Raw genomic sequence first — 22,020 nt, forward strand, 5'->3', positions numbered from 1 at the left:
CTTTAAAAAGGATAGACAACCATTAACACCTGTGGTGTGAAGAACAGCGAGCCATTAGGTGAACTGACTCCCTCAGCTGTCCAGATAGTAATGCCATAGCTGCTGTCTTGCAGACCAGGAATCAAAGCAGGGTGCTTGCACCTTGGTCAAAACAATCACCTTCCCTGCTTAATACACACACCCTAATTTTGGAGGGCTGACTTTTGATGGAAACTTGTTGTTGTACGTGAGGAAAATACGGTAATCAGTAGGGATGTGCAAAGCAAGCTGTATTCGATTCGGATTTGGCCTAATTTGGGGGACAGCAATTCAATTAATTGATTTGGATCACTGTCCCCATTTTTTCATTTCGGCTGAATCTGAATACCACGCCCCCCCCCCCCCCCCCCCCCCCCCCGATGCTCCTGTGGGATGCTCCGTCTGCTCCACTATCTCAGTATCTCAGCGTTTACAAGCCACCTGGTGCCTTGTGGTATGTAGGAAAAACATTTCAGCTGTGCCTGTCCGAATCATTAAATCTTTCCAAATCTCTCCGAACCGATTTGGAGGGTTCTGATTCTATTCGGAGAGATTAAAGGGTCTCCTGATTCGATTCATGTTTGGAGATTCGGCTGCCGAATTGGGCCAAATCTCCACTGAATCGAATCGGCGACTGAAGCTTCACACAGCCCTAGTAATCAGATCTAGACTTGATATAAGTAATAGATCAAAACTAATCTACAAAATGGTACATAAAAACAATTTATCAAAAATCCACTTTGAATCATAGACTAACCATACATTTTGACAGATTGAAATTGTAAATCGGTGAACTGTGTGTGTGCACACGTATAGTAGAAACAGATACCATTTTACATTTTTTTACATTTTTTTTTTTTGTCCTTTAGAAGCAGCATTGCGAGGTCTTTTGGGAGCCCTGACAAGCACTCCATATTCGCCCACCCAGCACCTGGAGCGAGAGCAGGCTCTTGCTAAGCAGTTTGCAGAAATTCTTCATTTCACACTCCGATTTGATGAACTCAAGGTACATTCTTTGTTTTGAAGAAAGTTAACGACCAAAAGGAAGCCAGATTAGGGTCTCTTCCACATACTGCCACAACCTGTCTGTGACATTGGCTACATTTCTTAACTGTTCTGTTTTACAGGTGAGGATCTAGTCCCGTATTTATTTCAGATACTTAAAAACCAGTGGGCTATAGGTCATGAAAAAAGGTGAAACGTTTTCTATTATGAAAATCATGGAACTAAGTGCAACTGTTAAATATCACTGGAATGTGGCAGTGCAGTGTGGGGACACGGATATGAGGTGTATGCACACAAAGTTGGCTTAAAGCTTAACTTTTGAAGTCTCCTAGCTTTATCTAACTGTGCAGGCTTTCCCTTATGCTTATTAAAGCATCAAGCTAGAGTAGCCACAGGGAACTGAAAATTCAGCAGAGAATTAGAATCTCATACCTTCTCATTGAGCCATGCCCTTTTTCATTAGATGCCAGCAGGAATGAAAGTGGAGTGTTGACAGATTTAAGAGCCCTGTAAATTGGCTCTGTGCCAATCTACATTTCTGCTAGATTAAAACGTATACTTGGGGTAGAACTTTGAATCCTTATTTTACTTATAGGTAGGTAAGTAGAAACAAGATAAACTCCCACAGGCAACTACTATCTCTGATTCTGTTCGTACCACAGTTTGAACAAAAGAGCCATTCCACAAAGTCCCTAGTTGCTGTCATACAAGGAATAAGATACAATAGTTCTCTTGTCTCCTGGGGCGAGGAGGGTGAGTGGGGTGGGGGATGAGGACAATAGTCCAAAAATACCTATTTGACTTCTGGCTTTTTAGAATAATTTGTTAGACCCCAAATCATTCCTGGTCACAGAAAAAAAATAGTTGCACAGCTGAGTATATTTTCTAGGTATGGGATTATTGTGCAGTGTTGCTGAACCAGGCAACCCCATGGTATAAACATACTTCTTCATTACAGGGTGAGGCTTGTGTCATAGTGATTTACCTCCTGGAGTAAGTAATCCCATTGCAGGAAAATGTGCAATGGCAGCTTGCTGCCTTTTTCCTGCACATGTGCTACACTTCCTACTCCAGACCCATCCCTGATTCCAGGAAAATTATATTTTGTGTACAAAACTAACATTTGTGGGTGTGAACAGACATACCACTCAAACTGTTCCAAGAAAGTCCCTGGTTAGAAACCAAGCAGTCATTGTCCCAGGTCAGAGATGTCTTCACATACATTGCTAAGGGTTCCAAGGACAATGTTCCCCGTTTAGGTATTGCAGTGCCACCAGCAGGAGGTAGTAGTAGTCTGTACTCAACCCAGTTGCAATTTTCTGCTCCCCTTTCTCTCTCTGAAATCTCTGTGGTGTGGTACCTTGACTAGAAGTATCCAGATTTGTGTGTAGGGCAGGGGACCTGCTGAAGGGCTAGGTGCTCCAGAGCTATTGTGGCTTTTAAAGACACTTTCTTCTAATCCACTCATCAATTTACTTCAGTTCCAGGGAGCTGGCCCAGGGTTCAGTGCATCCCAGGCTGATTTGGTGGGGGAGTGGTCAGGAAGAAGCTGTCTGGACCACTGCTTCTGTGTGCCTAGGGCTGGGATTCTGGGGCCCCAGCTCCTTGAGCAGTTCTGCTAATTATAAGAGTTAGTTGATTTCCTTCCATTGATTTACAGTGGAATCCTTTAGATGGTGCCCCCCCTCCCCCAACTGGCTTGTATGTCTGGACCCTTGCAGTTTAAATTGCATTTAAACTAGTCTGTATGGCAATCCCCGCACACGTGCCATTAGTGGCACACAACCGTTTTTCCCGGCATGCCAGGAGGCACACAAAGAAATTGGTTTTTTGGGGGGTTTTTTGTAAGTTGCTGTTCCGGGCTGTGCAGCCACAAGTCCCACCGGGGCGGAGCCAGAAGAATGCAGGCAGGGAGGCTGTCTGTGCTCTACTGCCCCTGCCCCTTGCTCCCTGGCTGTGCCCTCCAGCCCAGCTGGCCCCTGAAGGGAGCTACGTATGCAGGCAGATACCCTGTCCCACCTAAGGCATCACTGAAGTGCCGAGTGCTGGGGGGCCGGGCAGTTGGGACAGGGTATGGGTGGTGTGGGTGGAGGCACCGCGGGCAAGCCAGCCCGGTCAAGCCCTTAGAAAGGTGGGGGCTGGGCAGGAAGTGGGGGCTGCCCTGGGGCTCTGCGGGCTAAAGCTGTGGTGGGCGGGCAGGCGGGTATGCCCAGTGGCATCCATGGTGGAGCTTGGCCCGGCCCGCGCAGCTCCTCAGGGATGGGCTGCAGCCACCCTGCGCACATGACGATGCTGCCTGGCTGAGGCAAGATGCCGGGCTTGTGGGGCTTTCCTCTCTGGAATCAGCCTCCTTGCATGCTGGGCACAAAGCAAGCAGAACAGAGCCATCCCCGGTGCAGGGGCCTGGCTGCGGGAGCCTCCTGGAGCTTGGGAACAGCCACCGCGGCTGCCTCAGCCTGCCTGGGTCCCAGCCTTGCCCACCTGCAGCTCCCCTCAAGGGGCCAGTGCTAGGGCAGGCACTGCACAGAGCCTCTGTGCTGCAGGCTCCCGGCTGGCTTGGCCCTGAGCACCGGCTGCCGCGGCTGTTCTAGAGCCCGGGGAACCGCCTGTGTCTGCACCCCCTACTCGCAATGTACCCGGCACACGCACAGACCAAGCAGAGAGCTCCCTGAGCCCTGCCTCCTGCCCCAGCCAGGCAGCATCCCTTCATGGGCAGGGTGGCTGCGCTCCATCCCCATGGAGCTGCGTGGGCCAGCTGGGCCCCACCTCCAGTGCTTCTGGGTCCCCCTCACTGTGGCCCGAGTAGTGGAGCCCTGGGGCAGCCCCTGCCTGACCCCAGCTCAACTCCAGCTGCAGCTTTCCCAAGGGCCTGGCCAAGCCAGCCTGCCTGAAGACACTCCCCTGGTGCCTGCTGTTCCCTGCTCCTCTTTCCCTCTCTTCCCCCTCATCACAATATGCTTAACAAGAAAAAAAAAAATTCACAAGTATGAGGCAGTTCATGAAGATTTATTTATTGTCATCAGGTTTTGAAGTTTTAGAAAGCCTGGTATTTACTATTAAAAAAAAAAAAAAGCAACATTAACGATTATTAATTGTATTACATATGCAGTGTATCCTGCCATGTACCCCTTCCGCCCCAGTTCTGTTTTTGTTGTGTGCCGGCACTCTGGCACCTTACATGGTAGACATTGTGGTTTTTTCAGCACTCCAGCCAAAAAACATTGCCTACCCCTGCTGTATGGTGTCTTACTGCCCCCTATTGTATTCCTGTTGCTGCTCCCCCTCCCTCCTTCCCCATTAAAAATTGGCCATTCTGTTATAGTACACTTGCATGCATCTGTAACCCTATGCATCCACATCCCAACAAGTTTTTGTGTTAATGCCCCAAAAAACAAATTGCATGGGTATTGGTACAGTGGTATAAACCTAGGAGAGTTAAACTGGCAAGATTTCCTCTACCTCACAAACCCAGACTCATTAGAACATCGTATCTTCCCCTGAAGATTAGCTTTTATTCTGAAAATGTAAGATTGCCTGTTCTTTGTTATAAACGTCGTACGTACTTTTAAAGCACTCCAAGGCGCTGGGCATTCTGTATAAACCTAGTGACTTAATTGGCAGTCTGATATGCTCCTCACCTCTCACTAGCAAACCTTCATAAATTTGCTTTCTAGATCCTATTTTGTAATGTCACACACACATTCACTTTTATATTTTTTTAGATGACAAATCCTGCTATACAGAATGACTTCAGCTATTACAGAAGAACTTTGAGCCGTATGAGGATTAACAATGTCCCAGTAGGTAACCCCTCCAAAACTGGAAAAAAAACCCTCAGCACTAAATTGTTTTGTCTTTATGGTATTCTGTTTGCTTAACATAAGAATCAGTTTGTTGTTGATTCTTGTACCCGTTTTCCTCTAGGCAGAGGGAGAAAATGAAGTAAATAACGAATTGGCAAACAGAATGTCTTTATTTTATGCTGAAGCAACGCCAATGTTGAAAACCTTAAGTGATGCGACAACAAAATTTGTGTCAGAGGTGAGTATCTGTTAATAGGTTTTTCTTTACTTTGGAAGGTGCACCTTAAAATGCGGCTGTCCTGTGAAGGATAATTGCAGCCATGTTACAGGTTTTTGTCCTGGCGACTTTCAGAAGAGATTTTTCACAGCTTTAATTTACAGATCAGATGTACTCATTTTGTAAAAATTAAGTGTTACAGCCAGTCATGTACTTTTTAATTTAAAGAAAGGACAGATGCAACTGACCTTCCAGTAGATACATGGCAGGTGTCCTATAGTAATTCTGGCCTGGAAAAATCAGTAAAAACACATTTTGTTCAGGAAAAGTGTGTGAGAGACACTTGTGGGCTTTTTGACAGTGACTTTCCTGGTTGTAGCCATAATTAATTTAAAAAGCCTTCTTAAAAAGCAAAGCAGCAGCAAATGAAGAAGTGTGTGTTTGTGTATGTGTTTTTCCTGTGTTTGAAATGGAAAAGCAAATTAAGAGAAACTCCATGTTTGTTCACATGTGCATGTCCATGTGCTCATGCACTTCTGACTTTTTTTTCCAAGCTCCCTTGAGTGTTTTCTGATACCTGTAGTTGAATGTACTTACAAAGAAGAGACTTTTAGGTTAAAATAAATCTTTAACCTGTATAGTATCCTAGAGTGAAAGTAACTTCTTACTCTTTGTTCTGGAACTACCCATTTAAGTATCTGACATACAATCCACAGCCCCCTGCTACTGTGACTTTTCTGTTCTTATAGCTTTCCACGTCTTGACTTTTGTGCCTTGTAACTCTAGCTACTTCCGTAAAAGATTTTTCTTGCCTGGAGAGTGCATGCACTGCCAGCGGCATAACATCCAAAGAATGTGTCCTCTCACTGTGCCCTGCCCCGCAGCTCCCTCTCCCCCTCCCATACCTTCTGGCTTCCAGACAAGGCAGCACTCAGTAGCTGGGCAGCATGTGTCGGGGAATGCAAGGTGTTTTGGGAATCGTAGTTTTTCTAAAGTGACAGTGAAGTTTTTTGCTGCCAAGGGGAAACTTTCACCCTGTTTTGCTGCCAACACCCATGTCAAAAGAGCAAAAAATATGTTGGTTTTTATGGCAAAAATGGGATTTGGTTTTCCCCATAACAACTGTGAACTCCACTGCTGCTCTACAAAACTACAATTCCCAGAATGCCTTGCTCTCTCTGACGTACATTGCCAGCACCAACTGCTTCCTGCAACCATTGGTGCAGGCAGAGTGTGGATGGGAGGGTGGAGGCGGCCCTGTCCTTGAGTGGCACCTGGGACACGTGCACCACCCACCCACCTCATGCTGTGTGCTGCTGAAGTATTTTGTGCTCTTTTCAGTGTAAAAGTGCAAACTTTTAAGTTCATCTGTAAGCTTTCCTTCCAAAAGAAAAAGTACACAATTGAGATAGCAATCAATGAGCAGGTCTTCTACTTTTGAAATTGCAGTTTTTGGCTTCAAGTTTTGAAAAAAATTGCCATTTTTTTTTTCCACCCTGTACAATTTTTAAAATGTTTGTTTTAAATGAATTGTCATTATAAATATTGCAGCAGATATCTCCAGTTAAATACTGGAAATCTTTCAAGGCAGATTTGTTCCCTCTCTTAATGGCATGTCGATTAAGCTCCTTGCTTAAATAACAGAAGAACAAACTCCCCAAAAATCAATGTTGAGTCAAAATGAAGTGTACAATAAAGAAACTAATAGTGGAGGGAGAGTCGATCACTGTGATCTTAACATATTAAACTGTAATATTATATTTCCTTAGATGAAGTACTAACATTTCTTTAACTAGGACACCAATTCTGATGTGTGTGCTGACCTGGAATTGTAATAGGTTTTTATACTATAAAATTCTTTCTTGATACACTATGTAAGAACTCATTTCTCCTTTTCACAGAATAAAAATTTACCCATAGAAAATACTACGGACTGTTTAAGCACCATGGCTAGTGTGTGCAGAGTCATGCTGGAAACTCCGTAAGTATGAGCTGAATTTAGTTCTTCATTTTGTTTACAAATGACCTAGAGGCCTATAGACAAACCTGGCCTAGCCCATAATTCTTTAAGATGAAAAGTAAATATAGATAAATCAGCAAATTGGGAAAGGCATTACTTGTTAAAATCAAATTCCCTTGCTAGTCTTGTTGCGACTAACTTCTCATTTAGGCTAGCTGCACAAATGACAGTTTTATTTCTCTGAGAATACTTTAAAGTTCAGAAGTAGAGAAGAGTTTGAAAGCTAGAAGTCCTTTTGGTACTTTTGTGAATGGTTTTGCCTCATGTATAGTTCAGGAAATTGTAGAAACTGAGCACAACTGCCCTATTGCACATTTTGAGAGCTGGCTTAAACAGTGCATATAATTGATCTTTCCTGGGAATTCAGGTGAGGTGTAGTACTGTATCTAGCACGTCTACGTGTACCTTTCAGTGAGGAATATTCAGTATGAAGACTGCTAAGCTTAAAGGCTGTAGCTGTAGATTAAATGTAGCAAGTTGTGGCTATGTGGAAGAAAAAGCAAAACTCCCATGCATTAAGTTTTTAAAATCCATTTGTTTATGGATCCTTAACAAGTTGCTAGTGATATACCTGTTTGGGTATGGGGGAACGTATGTCCTTATTAACTGAAGAGCAGCAAGGTCTGCGGTTGGTCGAAGACCATAGTATTTGTGTGTGTTGTGTTGACAGCTATGAAGAAGGGACTCTCAACTTTTTATTTATGCTGCCCTTAAGAGCATCTTAAATTGCTGATGAGCAGCGCTTAAGCCTCGCTCATTAATTTTGGGCAATACCAATTTTTTTACCTCAGAAATCCTGGCTTGCTTGAACTGGGAACAGATTACACCAAAGGTCTCTACTTGGGGAGTAAGAAGATTTTTTGTTATTATTGTTTTGTTTTTGCAAAAGAATACAAGGAAACTTGCAATTTGAAAACCTAATACTAAGAAAAATGGTTGTTATAGTAGTAGGATACCACTTTGAGTTTGAGAGAGTTGCTGTTCCAATCTATAAATAATAGGCTTTGGGTACGATAATGTGACTTGTCAGGTCTGGGTCTTTTCTCTCTGGGTCACCTGTTTTCCAGCATTAAATGTGGAAGTCTGATATGGTGTTTAATGTTAGTAACTGATTGATTTATATTTTTTTTTGTTTTAACATGACAGTGAATACAGAAGCAGGTTTACAAATGAGGAAACAGTATCATTCTGTCTGAGGGTAATGGTGGGTGTCATCATACTCTATGACCATGTGCATCCAGTGGGCGCTTTTGCCAAAACTTCAAAAATTGATGTAAGTGTGGTGCCCCCAATCTGTGTATGTGTGTATATATATTTAATTCTGTGTACACTACTTATTCTTTGCCTATCTTGTGATTTTTTTCAATATGCTAATTAGTAACAAATATACACCTTGGAGATTCTTTTAATTGGGTTATTGTATGCAATCAGCCTCCAATATTGCCAATACGGCAAGAATTCCTTCATGTACTTTGAAGTACACAAGCAAACGTATTTTAAGAGGAAAAGCAGAAAACAAGTTTTCAGTTAAATCTAGCAGCGTCCAGAAGTATACATCCTTAGAAGTGCTTGTATAGTTTTAATTAAATATTGGAACGTTTGACAGATCAGCAGCCCAGGGTGGTACAACCTATTCCCACTGTTCCATAATTCTTCTACTGCCGTTATTCTAACTGATTTACATGGTTTCTTGCCTTTTACCTTCCTTTTGTTCTGTAATTGAAATGCACAGCCTGATGTACTGTAAAACTACGTTTAAACCTGAGAAAATATTTAAAAATAAATATTGCATTGCACTGGGTGTAGGGCAGGAGTGGGCAATTATTTGGTCTGGAGGGCCACTTAATGAGTTTTGCTGAGTTGTTGACAGGCGGCAGGGAGGAGGGGGAAGGCGACCAATTGATCCTATCCAGCTGCCACCAGGAGCCTGAAGAGGAAGGGCTCTGTCCTGCGCTGCTTCGTTCTGCTGCAGTCAGGGCCAGGCCAAGATGCGCAGCGCTCAGACTCCTTAGTTCCCCGCTCCCCCAGCTTCCTGTTGGTGCTGCGCAGTCCTGGCACTGCAGCTGCTGGTGGCTGGGCCTGCATAGGACAGGGCATGATACAGTGCACCAAGTAGCCATCCTGCCTCCCTACCATGATGAGCCGCTGTTGCTGCACTGCCCTAGGAAGGTAGGGGAGAGAGGGGAGGTTGCCCTGGGCTTGGCCACCCCGCTACCCCCCTCCCACATGGCCTGCACACTCGCCTCCTAGCACCTAGAGACAGGCAGACGTTAATTGAAAACAGTCTTTAAGATAAAAATCTCCCTTCAGATCTACACAGCAGACTTTGATGTAGATACTCCACTACCTGTGGCTGTGTGGAATTCAGTGTCATAGCCCCTCACGAGATAACCAATTCTGCTTTAAGGGGTGACCTCAGAATATTGAATGTTTGCTATCTGTCCAGCATCCAGACAACTAACGCGTATAAAAAGGAATCTAGAATATATATGAGGCAACCATTTTGTGTTTGGAGTTTACCTGATATCAAGTGTTTAATTTGTTTTCACTTCTAGATGAAAGGATGCATCAAAGTCCTTAAGGACCAGCCTCCTAACAGTGTAGAAGGCCTTCTAAATGCTCTCAGGTAATTACTTTTAGTTTGAAATGGTTTTGAGCTTAATTTTAAAAGGTGTTGCCCTGGGGGGTCAGGCCAACTCTCAGGATCTCAATATTGCGCTGTTAGACAGGAGGGTGTGACACAATTGCACATATACAAACACACAAATCAGTTAGGTGCATACACACGCAGACTACCAGTTCAGGCACATACACATTCAAACCAGCCTAGGCATATGCATACCTATCACCAATTCAAATACATACACTATACACCCCAAAAGTTGGACACAGATCTCTAATTCGTATATCATGCACACAATGCCGTGGCATGTGTACGCACGCACGCACACAACTCATACACACACATTCAAAATAACTAGGTTCATGCACACCTATCACCAGTTTAAGCTCATACATGCTACACACTAAATTTAGACAGAATCAGTTACCAACGTGCACATCCAATACACCTATGTGGATTACTAATTCATATACCACACACAATGATATCTATATTTGTATATATACGTGTATTCACTAATTTACACACAAACCACCCACCTACACAGACACACAAGTGAGTTCCGAAGTTGGGTGTTGTGATGTGTATATATGTATGTGCTTGGTGTACTTGGGATTCCTGGGGAAAGCTTAAGGTAAGAAAGTAGAAGTGTGGGGAGTTAAAGTTACGAGGATCGGGATTAGAACCTATAGACTACAGGGGCCTGGTCTGAAGAACTGAGGCTCGGGTGTAATATTAGGTTAATTGATCTTAATTGATTAAAAGACAACGCCCAAAGCCTGCAGAACAGGGAAGCATGCTGGCACAGAGGCTGGGTCTGGAGCCAGAGCTACTGGGGAGCTGAAAAGTTAAATGGGGAGGGGGAAAAATGAGACTAAGGGAAAGTGTGGGTGTTAAAGAAGTGCTCTGGGGAGCCAGAGGATGGCTCTGGGGCAGCTAGAGAAGTTGCAGGGAGTGACAGTAGGTTCTGGAAGCTGGAGAAATTTGCAGGACAGTTAAGAGGAACTGGGAAGCTGCGGGAGGGGGAAGGATTACTGAAGGTGCAGGGGAAGCCTGAAAACAATGACAGAGCAGAAAATCACAGGAAAAGCAGCAGGTGGCAGGGCAGCAGGAAAGCAGAGAAAGATAGCAGAAAGTTGCAGGGAAAAGGCAGTAGGAATTGAGAGGAGATAAGGAAACTAGTGGAGAGGGGTGGGGGCTAGAGCTGAGAGAGAAAATGAGGCTGGAATTTAAGATAAGGAAGGGACTGGGATTCAGTAAAACATGACCCAACTTAGGGTTGCAAATGACAGTGGCTTTATTAAACAGGGGAGATGGTGACACAATGTCAAATCGGTTCCCTTGCACCCACATACGCACACACCCACACACACAATGGCAGCAGGGGTTAGAGAGGCTTGGTGCAGGGGATGAAGTCCACTGAAGTCCAGGAGGAGAGAGAGAGAGAGTCCAAATTGTAGGAGGAGCTATGCAGGTAATATTTCATAGGTTTCATAGACATTAGGGCTGGAAGGGACTTCGGAAGATCATCGAGTCCAGCCCCCCGCCCAAAGGGCAGGACGTCAGCTGGGGTCATAGGATCCCAGCAAGATAAGCATCCAGTTTCATCTTGAAGGTGTTCAATGAAGGCGCTTGAACAACCTCCGGTGGCAGGCTGTTCCAGACCTTGGGGGCTCGGACAGTAAAGAAATTCTTCCTTATGTCCAGCCTGAAACGATCTTGTAGTAGTTTGTGACCATTCGTCCTCGTCATCCCTTGGGGCGCTCTGGTGAACAAACGTTCCCCTAGATACTGGTGGTCACCCCTGATAAACTTGTAGGTGGCCATCAGATCACCCCTGAGCCTGTGCTTTTCCAGGCTAAAGAGCCCCAGGGCTCTCAGCATGTCATCGTAGGGTCTGCTTCCCTGACCTCTGATCATGCGCGTGGCTCTTCTCTGGACTCTCTCAAGCTTCTCCACATCCTTTTTGAATTGTGGAGCCCAAAACTGGACGCAGTACTCCAGCTGCGGCCTCACTAAGGCCGAGTACAGGGGGAGAATGACGTCTCGGGATTTGCTTGAGAAGCATCTATGGATGCAAGCCAGCGTTTTGGTCGCTTTACTAGCCGCAGCATCGCACTGCAGGCTCATGTTCATCTTGTGGTCAATGATGACCCCCAAGTCTCTTTCTTCCATAGTGCTAACCAACATAGCACTGCCGAGCCTATAAGGATGCTGCGGGTTTTTCTTCCCAAGGTGGAGAACCTTGCATTTATCGGTGTTGAACACCATCAGATTCTCATCCGCCCACTTGCTGAGCCTGTCCAGGTCAGCCTGGATCACCCGCCTGTCTTCTGGTGTGGATGCTTTGCCCCAAAGTTTGGTGTCATCGGCGAACTTGGCCAGTCCGCTTCTGACTCCAGTGTCCACATCGTTAATGAAGATGTTGAACAGTATGGGTCCAAGGACAGAGCCCTGGGGGACCCCACTGGTCACAGGACACCACGATGAGTGACTTCCATCAATTACTACCCTCTGGGTCCGACCCCGGAGCCAATTTTCCAGCCAGTGGATCGTGGAGGACCCAAGGCGACAATTGGCCAGTTTCTCCAAGAGACGATCATGGGACACCAGATCGAAGGCTTTTTTGAAGTCAAGATATATGACATCAATCTCATCTCCCTTGTCCAGGTGATAGGTCACCTGGTCGTAGAAGGAAATGAGATTGGTCAAGCAAGACCTACCCGCAACAAACCCGTGCTGGCTATCCCTTAAGATGTTGGCGTTGGCCAGTCCATTAAGGATGGCCTCCTTAATAAACTTTTCTAAGATCTTCCCCAGGATAGAAGTCAGGCTGTTGGGCCTATAGTTAGCCGGATCCACTTTCCTCCCTTTCTTGAAGATAGGCACCGCATTGGCCTTCTTCCAGTCTTCGGGCACTACACCAGAGCGCCAAGAGTTTTCAAAGATCCGCGCTAGAGGCTGGGCTATGATGCTCGCCAGCTCCTTGAGTACCCTGGGGTGAAGATTGTCAGGGCCGGCTGACTTGAAGGTATCCAGCTTCTCAAGATGTTCCTTCACGAAGTCAGCATTAATGGAGGGCAGGGGATCACCCTCACCCGGACTTCCCGGCCCTGTAGCGGGCACGGGCGTCCCATGGGGCTGATGATATCTACCTGTCCAGGCTGGAAAGGGGTCCAGTAGATGTTGTCCAGAGGGGAGTCGCCGGCAGGGCCTCTGGGTGGATAGGTGGTGTGGCATGGTGCTGGTCCAAATGGAGAGGGCGTCCCACTGGGTTTGTCTTTCGCTGCCCGTTTTTATAGGGGCAGACCTTGTCTGACCCTAGTGCCTGGGCATGCCTCCTGTCAAGGGTCAGCCCCTGGCGTACTGAGCATGCGTGCTCCATGCAGGGATGTGCAGTTTCGGGTGTCTGTAATGGTGAGAGTTGCTGGTTTCGCAGGGTCTCTTGTCTTTCAAATGCTGGGTTCTTGTCTCTGTTCCTGGGTGAGGTCTGTGGTTCCTGGATGAATCAGTGCGAAGTGATGGCCCAGTCGTTACAGGCCATTCAGTAGAGGCCTGCTACCATTGTATTTCAATCATTCCCAATCACTCTCATTCATCCGGGAACCAATTTACATGGGAGGGATACATGACTCATACAGTTGCAACATGGGATGCCCAGGCAGAGGATAGAAGATGGAGGCTTGACGTATAAAATGGAAACTTGACATGACTTTGGTTTACTTACAAACACAGGCCTAAACCATACAATATCCATATGAATCAATAAAAATCAATATGAAAATGATAATACAATATACAACAGTAAGAATCAATACAAACCTAATAATAATACAGTATAAAACAGTAGATATCCAAAGCCAAAAACTTGCTACCAAAATGTTTAAAGCTTATCCTAAGTCTAAGCTCACTTATACTTATCTATAGGGAGTAGAGCAGGAGAGAAAAGGTCAGAAATGGTTGGGGAAGGGGAGGGAATGTATTTTAAAATAAATACAAAAAAAAAAAAAGAAAAAAACTGGGGGTTTTGCTACAAAGGGACTAAGCATATTTGTCTATTCACATAACAGATGAGGCTATCCTTTGTCCCAGATAGGTCTTATTTCTCTTTCAGGAGTTAAGTTTCTTGGTACATGAAATAGTCTCTTGGACCCATTCATTCCTTACTCATACTGGCATTTTTTTGCAAGAGAGTATCAGTTGTTAATGATGACTTTTATAGGGTTTTTTTGCATTGTGAGTAAATACATCTCTGGGAAGTGCATTGAAGCGACCAACTTCCTCAGTTAGGCTTTCCCGACAACCAAATGGCATGTTATGACTGGCTTGCTGTATGCTAAAATCATAGAAAAGAGGGTTGGAAGGGACGTCAGGAGGTCATCTAGTCCAGCCCCCTTCTCAAAGTAGGAACATTCCTAACTAGATCATCCCAGCCAAGGCTTTGTCTGCCTGGGTCTTAAAACCCCCAAGGACAGAGATTCCACAACCTTTCTGGGTAACCTGTTCCAGATGGTAGCAGGATGCATTTGCATTGACCCACTTTCCTCAGTACTAGTCAGTAGATGGTTATAGTTTAGCTGCTATTTTTGTTAATTTAGGCCCTCTCAAAAGTCACTGTTAATTCATTAACTAAAATGAACTGAAATTTGTTCTCGCAACAGAAAGCAATATGAGCTCAGGGGATAGTGATTTACACTTGCTTCTGCAAATGGCTTCTGAGCATTAAAGCAGCTTATTTGATGTAATAAAACATGGAGAAAACTGGGCTAGGGAATTTTGAATGATCCCAATAACTTCAGTCTATTTAAAGAGACGCACACGATTCAAGCAACAGTGTGTACTGCTGGAATGTCTTTTTTGCTAGAATGTAAGACAAGTTTGAAAGTCATGTATTTAAAAAGATATTATTGCCAGTTGGAGGGATGGAAACATTTTTGTTTCATCTTTACTGCTTATAAGAACCAAAAATTGCTACATTAGGCTACTGAATTAGATGCAGTTTTGGTACAACAGCGGTTGACATTCACCGGTTTGTTACATAGAATAAATTAACAGAATAAGTTGAAATTGGGGTGGGGGGTTAACAATTGCGGTAAGGAGGAAGAACCACTGTGTTTGGCTGGAATAAGAATAGTAGCTATAGAAATCAAGATAAACAGTAATAATTTCAAAATAATCTTTATAAATTGATTAGTTTGTAGTAGCTTTTCAGAGGTCACGTTGTTCTCAGAGGGGTGCATCTTACTTACCATCTACCTCTGTAAAATGTTTCCTGGAGTAGTTTCCTATTTTAAGTACAGGAAAGGGAAGCAAGTGTAAATGCTTGGTACTGCTACTGTAATAAACTGACTTCAGAATTTAGACATTCTAGAAGTAGCTTTCTCCAAAATTCCCTAAATCTGTACTCTTCACTCAAGTAGAGCATGCGCTTAGTCCCTAATGCAGTGGTTCTCAACCTCATTTGACTTGAGGCACCCCTCCATAACCCTTATGCATGAGCAGCACCCCATTTACCTCCTTGCAGTGGGGGCAGGGATGAGCCTGTGCCTGCACTTATCTTTTCACACTTGCTTATCTCTATTACTGATCTGTCTGGTAGGCACCCCTGGAGCCCTACATTTCTCCCTGCTGTCCTGCAGCTTGTCCCAAGGAACAGACCAAGGTTTGCTCTAAGATAACTCCTTGTATCTGCAAGCCTTGGCTCCACTGTCCTTATCCCAGACCCTACAGCTGCATCAGGTGAATCTCTGCCACCTCCAGATAGCTTCCCCTTGGGTTGTGAATGATTTTTAGGTCCCCCCCCCTTCCATAGAATGGGCAAGCCTGGAATATCACTTGCCCTGAGATCATGCTTTACCACAAGCAAGTAAGGTAACAAACAGCAGTATTCGATACAAAGCAAGAATTATACAACAAAAAATGACCAGATCAAACAAAAAGACAAGTAAAGCTTCTCGCCCTCTTATTTGGCTACAACTTAGTCATTAGTTGCTATTTTCAGAGATCAGCCTTCCTGATGATCCTGCTAGCCTTCTGGGAACTTGGACTCCAGCAAGGCCTGGGGGATAATCCTAGGACTATGACTATCTCATATATGGCCTTAAATACCCTCCAGGCCAGCCCCCTCTCCCCCAGTCAGCATTGTCCCAGTTGCTGAAATTCCCCTAGCTCAGGGGCGGGCAAAATACAGCCTGCAGGCCGGATGCGGCCCACCAGGCACTTTAATTTGACCCATGGCGTCCACCAACAAATTGCACCCCACCAAGCCCTTCTGCCCACGAGGGTGGGAGCGAGGCACCTGTGCCCGCCACAGTGTACCCTATTATGCCTTGCTCCCACCCTCGTGGGCAGAAGGGCAGAGCCCTGCTAGCTGCTGCTGCCAGCTTCCTCAGTGTCCCCCTCCCTCCATGCAGCAGGCAGGGAAGCTGGGGGCAGGGGCATGGCTGCAGCTGGGCAGGAGCGCAGAGCTTGGGGCTGGGGCTGGCAGCAGTGTGGAGTCTGTGCCCAGGGTGGTGGCTGCAGCATGGAGCTTGGGTGGGCAGGGTGTGGGTGTGAGTGAGGGTCAGGGAGATATGGGGACCCCTCCCATACTCTCCTCCTCCCCTCCCCCCCCCATATGGCATGCAGTGGGAGTAGCAGCAGCAACATGGGGGAGCCAGCTCCAGTGCCTAGGGCTTCCCTCCCATGCTGCACAAGTGCTGGGAGCACTGGCAATAAAGACTGCCTGGCAAGGGCTGTGCTCCTTGCTGCGATGTGCAACATTGGCCGGAGCTGAGCACCAGCGCCCCTGTCTGTTGCTGCACCATGGGGTCCCCACAAATGCCACACACCCACACCACAGTGCTGCCTGCATTGACTGCAGGAGAGGACAGTGTGTTTCAGGGCCACACACCCACACCACACAACCCCCCAGCATACCCTGTGCTCCCCAACACACAGCCCTACCATCTCACAAACTCCCCCCACCATGCACACACTCTAAAAGACTAAGAATTTATTTTTGAGTTATTATGCAATCTCCCCTATATACACTACACAAACACAGATCATGACAAAAATATTTTTTGTAATAAAATTAAAATGTTATAGTAGGTATTTTGACTTTCAGTGTATGTTTTGGTATTTTTCTGGTTCTAAGATGGCAACCCTCCGTCCCAAAAGGAGTGTTTCTGGAGGGCAAGGGGAGGGACTTCGGGTGGCAAAGGCCAGGGGTTAGGGGTGGGACTTCCAGTCCCAAGATGGCAACCAGGGGGCAGGGCTACTCATGTGGCCCTTGATAGCTAACCAGACCTTGTTAAGTGGCTCTCCACCTGAAATTATTGCCTGCCCCTGCCCTAGCTGATGACCCGTTTCTCTGAGAAGCCTTTGCTATTGTGGGGCTGGTCGTTGCTGTCGTTTCCCCCCGACAGGCACACAGTACCTGGCAATAGTCCCTTCTGCCTGTGTTCGGGAAGGGTGATTGCTTTTGCCCTAGTAACAAAATGGCAAGAGATCCGTGGGCTAGTTTGCCTCCTCCATTTTTCCTTAAGTCTGCATCTCTCAGTTCCTTTGACTAAACTATGTCCCTGTATTACAAAGATGCATACAGACAGCATGTCATAATCCATGCAGTGATAAAGGAATTCAGCATAACATCAGCTTTTCAGCAAGACTGCATGCACCGTAGCAGTAAAACAAACTCAAGAAAACATGCATGACAATCCCACAAACACCTCAAAATACAGCAGGGTTTATAACAGTCCCCCCCCCCCCCCCCCCGATTTGAGAATCACTGCCCTAATGAGGATTTTTGAACATACTGAATAATAGTGTAACAGTCTCTTATGCATTGGCACTCCTCACTTCTTCTAGCATGTCCAGTCTGAATGGGATCAGAGGGCTCCCGAAATCCATGTAGGGATCCATTAAAATTCCCCTTTAGTAACAGGGCGGTGTTTTTTTGGTTTAGTATCTTTATAAACTGAATTTTCTGAAGAAAGTAGTCTGAACTGTTAGAATAGAGTAACTTGCAATACGTCTTCCAACCCTCTGGGAAGGGTTTACTGTAACCAAAAAAAAAAAAAAAAGTTTCTTTTCATCAGTGGCCTTGTTTTACTCCAAGACACTGGTCACAGGCTCCTTCTGCCTGTGGCAGGGGAGGAGGCAAGAAGCAGAAACTGGAGGAGGGAGTGGGGGGGAGCCCAGAGACTCTGGCAGCTGCAACAGAAAAACAGTGGGGATAGCAGTGCCCATGCTGGAAGCCGTAACTCCTGGAGGGGCCACACCTGGCCTGTGGGCCACCAGTTGCACAACACTGCTTTAGGAAAACAAAAATTGAATTATGCTTTTGTAAAATGTGCTTTTTCATTATTAGGTACACAACAAAGCATTTGAATGATGAGACTACCTCCAAGCAAATTAAATCTATGTTGCAATAACAATTACCTGGAATTAGGAACTGCTGAAAACAGAAAACAGTGTTCTGCAATGACTGAGATGCACACACTTTTTTAGTGATTGCAACTACTATTTCATTCATCCTTGCTTTCTATTTTCTTTTCTCTTCCTCTTTTCCTTTTTTTAATCATATGTTCTTGTTCTTCAGTAAGCTCAGACTTCTTTTCTGTGCCAAATCAATAAGAAATTATGAATTCTGGGATGTAATTTTTTACTTTTCAGAACAGCCATCTTAAGTGGCAGCTAATTATGCATTGCATTCGCATTTCTCTGTACTGGAGAAAGTTCTGTGACTTGAACTAAATATTTTTAAACTTGTGGTTTTCTTTTTTTTTTTTTTTTTTTGGAAAAACTAATATTTAATATTGCTTCTTCTGCATGGCAAAACTGCCTATTTCTGCTATTTAAAAATGACTTCATTTTCTATTGCAGCTTATTTTCATGTGCAACCATGAGGAAATGTAAGAACAGATTTGTTTAAATTAAATGTGTTTGTACAAAATGGTACCCAACACAGGTTTTTTTAAATGAGTAAAAATGGTTTTGTTTAAAAGTTACGTTTGCATTTTGACTCATTTTTGTAAGGGTGTATGTTGTATGTTTAACCTTTAATAACTAACGTTAAAAACTGTGGTGTGTGCGTAGCAAAATACGTATGCATGTTCATGTCAAATGATTGGCTGTGGTTAAGATAATAAAATCAGCTTTCATTTTTCTAAGTGTGGTTTGATTTACCAGTATTTTGAGTGAGATGTCTTTCGTGCTTTTGAATTTTTACAAAGAATAAATTTTTTTATAAATTTTATATAGTGAAAATTCTGCTGTTTCATTACGAGCACTGAAGTTGAGCCACTTTCTGAGTTAAAACTTTACATGTTGTCTTAAGGCCTTGATTTGCACTGCATGGTATGTTGCTTGTATAGTAATATCCCACAAGATCTTACAAACTGGGGTGCAAAAAGAAATTTAAAGAAGTTTGTAACTGAGTAGCCTCCTTCATTCTTAAGCTGATTAAACCTCCGAGAACCTCTGTCATTCTTAAACTGCTTGTTCTTAGCCTAAGCACTGCAGGAGTTATGCGGGTGCACATCTAGTCCTTGTTTTCTTGAATCCCAGCTCCAAATGTAACGTACCAACATGGCCCTACCAGAATCTCAGTGTCTTTTCTGTGGCTGTCCTGCTTATGTTACAGTTTAAGAGAAGTCTTCTCATCTGCTCGGAGACAAAAGACCACCCCAACCTCCTGTCCTCACATATTCCTGTGCCAGCAGAAATAATTCCTGGGCTGAGGGACAGCTCCAGAATGAGGATGTAAAAGATGGTGATTCTCATCCAGATTAACTATAACTGCTTCCAGAATATAAAAGTTGCGGAATTTCTCCAGATCCCATTTCAGAGGAGCCACCAGTACTTCCTTTGTTTGTTGGGCATTGTTCATATTGCCGCGTCCAACTATTTGGCTTTCTCTTAGTAATTTTTTTTTTTTTATTCCTTGCCAAGAATGCTCTGCGAAGACCTGGATTAGTTTTTCCAACTTCAGAGTAGGCAGATTAAAAAACAAAAAACCCCATGCACCTGGCCTATCAAACATGCAGCCCCCAGTCCAGATCTACCCCACAGAGCCACTGTCTGGTCTGCTGGGCTACCAGCTAGTCACTGAATGTTGGGGCCATGGTCTGCTGTGGAATTGGGGGTTCTTTGGCTTGCTACTGACCCCAGACCCATTGGCATTATTGGTGGACCCCTCCTACCACCAGTGGACTCCCCACATCAGGACCCCTTGCCACCACTTCTGCCAGACTCCTCGCTGCCCCTAGACCTGCCGCTGTCGTAGCTCCCCCAGGCTGGATCCTGGCCACAAGGATCCTTGCAGTCTAGATCAAGCCTCAGGCTCCAAAGTGAGTTTTGCACTGCTGTGAAGCAGAATTCCTTTATTTACCAGGCTTTTTAATAAATGTGGCAGCTACCAAAAAAAGTGTCAAACAAAGTTGACTTCAGCTGAGAGGCTAAAACATCTTACTCTTTTTTGTTTAAAATTCACATCTTTACAAGTGTACAATTTAAAACTTAAAATTCTCTGCATGCATTTTAAGAGTTCATACATCAGTGTTGTTTTCATTTCATTGATAAGTTGCCACAAAATTGAGAAGAGTTTTTAAGACCCTAATTTTGACAGTGGTAGTAAGAATGTCTTTGCAAAAGGCTCTAGATACTGCAGGTGCTTCCTCATAATTTATGGGACCTTGGCTGTAGGGTTCAAGGATTTTCAGTTGGAAAGGTTCAGTTTGGTCAGTACAAAGACTGATGATGTTGTTTGCCCTTCCAAATGTCCCGTACCACTCTGCTGCCTTGGGGTCTGCACACCTGTACACAAAAGAAACCAAGAGTAGACCTTTTGCAAACTAGATAGAAGATAACACCAACCACTTTTTCCCCTGCAAAGATCCCCTTCTAGAAAAAGGCATTGATTGCAATAGATGGTTATTATCCCACTCCATATTCACAAGTAAACAACTATTCTGGGCTAGTTGCCATGAATTAACTGTAATGATGGATTGAATCTCTCCTACCTTTCAAAATAGCTTTTTTTTGTGAGTAGCACTTGGCCCTGCACCACATTTTTGGCCCTTTTTTCAGGAATATGAAGCTATTTAAGATGAACATGTGATCCTATCGATGCTGCTGGCCAAAAAAAATTGTTATTGCACTGAGAACAATGCAAAAAAAATGGGTCATTGCACTGAGCGCAGTATATATAAATACAGACTGCATCTCAAAGAGCTCCAGTTTTCATCCAGGTAAGTAACTTTTCTCTCTCTGACCATGTCCCAGAACTGTTTGGGTTCTCGGTAAGGAATTGTGGGGAGGAACCCCCATAATACGTATAGAAAAGTTTAGTGCTGACAAGCCCCAGAAGCTCATCACTGCCCTCAAAGCTTAAAAGCAATTAGACACTAAGAAAGCTTATTTAAGATTGTTCTTAATCTTTAATCAGTTCTTAATTTAACATAAACTGCCAGAAGGCTAATATGGAGGAGGAACTGATTTCACATTATAAAAGTTCCCTGCTGAAGGAGATTTTCAGTGCGCTTACTGAAGACTTCAGAGATGTACAGTTGGGAACGTGCATGTTTAACATAACGGTTGCATAGTGGAGCTTATTGTCACAACAAGAGAGAATGAAGTGAAACCTAAATTGAAAGCTTATTCTGCAGAAGATGTCACTGGAAAGCTTTGTGACAGACTGTTGAAATGCATCAAAACCATTGTTTTCCATCAGTGGGTTGAATTCTGAAAAGCCATTTAGTTAGACAATGATTGTATTACAAACTGGCAAACAAGCTCTTGTTCAACCATTGCCTGGGCACTAGCGGTTCGTCAGTGTCCATATTCCATTACAAACATAATTAATTACCTAAGCAGCAGCAGCAGAAATACCATGCCTTTGAAGTGATCAATCATTCAATACACAGTAATTGTTGATGAAGCCATGGTGTAAACAGCTCTATGTTCAAACATATGATTACATGTCTGCTATTGGGGATTCTTTTCAAGGTGCCTCCATTCAGTGTCCTGTGTCCCATTGAATACAAAACAGTCGTGAAACTCAGGGATTTAGAGCCGAAGACTCGAGTTTGTTTGGAGGTGTAAGGTTCCTAATTATTGCCTATTTATAGTAAATCGGTTGCAGTTGCCAACCTGCAGTGAATGAGTTGCATCTGTGCTATAAGTACATATACTAAGGGAGTAAGGCAACATTTCCCAAATTTTCTGGGCTTATGCCTTGCTGTAGGAGGGTGCCCCCCTCTTGTGGCCCTGCTACTTCAGCTGCTGCTGCCCCTGGATTGATGGCTGCCCCCCGAATTCCAGTGCAAGGCTTGTGGGATACAATGGGTGG

At 44.5% G+C, this 22,020-nt stretch overlaps 1 protein-coding gene across 10 annotated transcripts in view; it reads left to right on the plus strand.

Moving 5' to 3' along the window:
- Positions 1-22,020, plus strand: part of CYRIB (CYFIP related Rac1 interactor B) — a 179,387-nt gene that overhangs the window by 115,358 nt on the left and 42,009 nt on the right. For 9 of the 10 annotated variants that reach the window (XM_059723750.1, XM_006264802.4, XM_059723755.1 and 6 more), the window contains 7 exons: positions 888-1,024; positions 4,746-4,823; positions 4,948-5,064; positions 6,945-7,024; positions 8,210-8,336; positions 9,619-9,689; positions 18,040-18,927. In XM_059723750.1, coding sequence (XP_059579733.1) covers positions 888-1,024; positions 4,746-4,823; positions 4,948-5,064; positions 6,945-7,024; positions 8,210-8,336; positions 9,619-9,689; positions 18,040-18,103 — 674 coding nt within the window. In that variant the 3' untranslated portion in view covers positions 18,104-18,927. Of the gene's footprint in view, positions 1-887; positions 1,025-4,745; positions 4,824-4,947; positions 5,065-6,944; positions 7,025-8,209; positions 8,337-9,618; positions 9,690-18,039; positions 18,928-22,020 lie in introns of those variants that run through there. The other variant, XM_059723756.1, reaches the window with a different exon arrangement.

Source organism: Alligator mississippiensis, chromosome 3 (genome assembly GCF_030867095.1).
Source record: "Alligator mississippiensis isolate rAllMis1 chromosome 3, rAllMis1, whole genome shotgun sequence".
In the NCBI taxonomy this organism is placed as follows: Eukaryota; Metazoa; Chordata; order Crocodylia; family Alligatoridae; genus Alligator; species Alligator mississippiensis.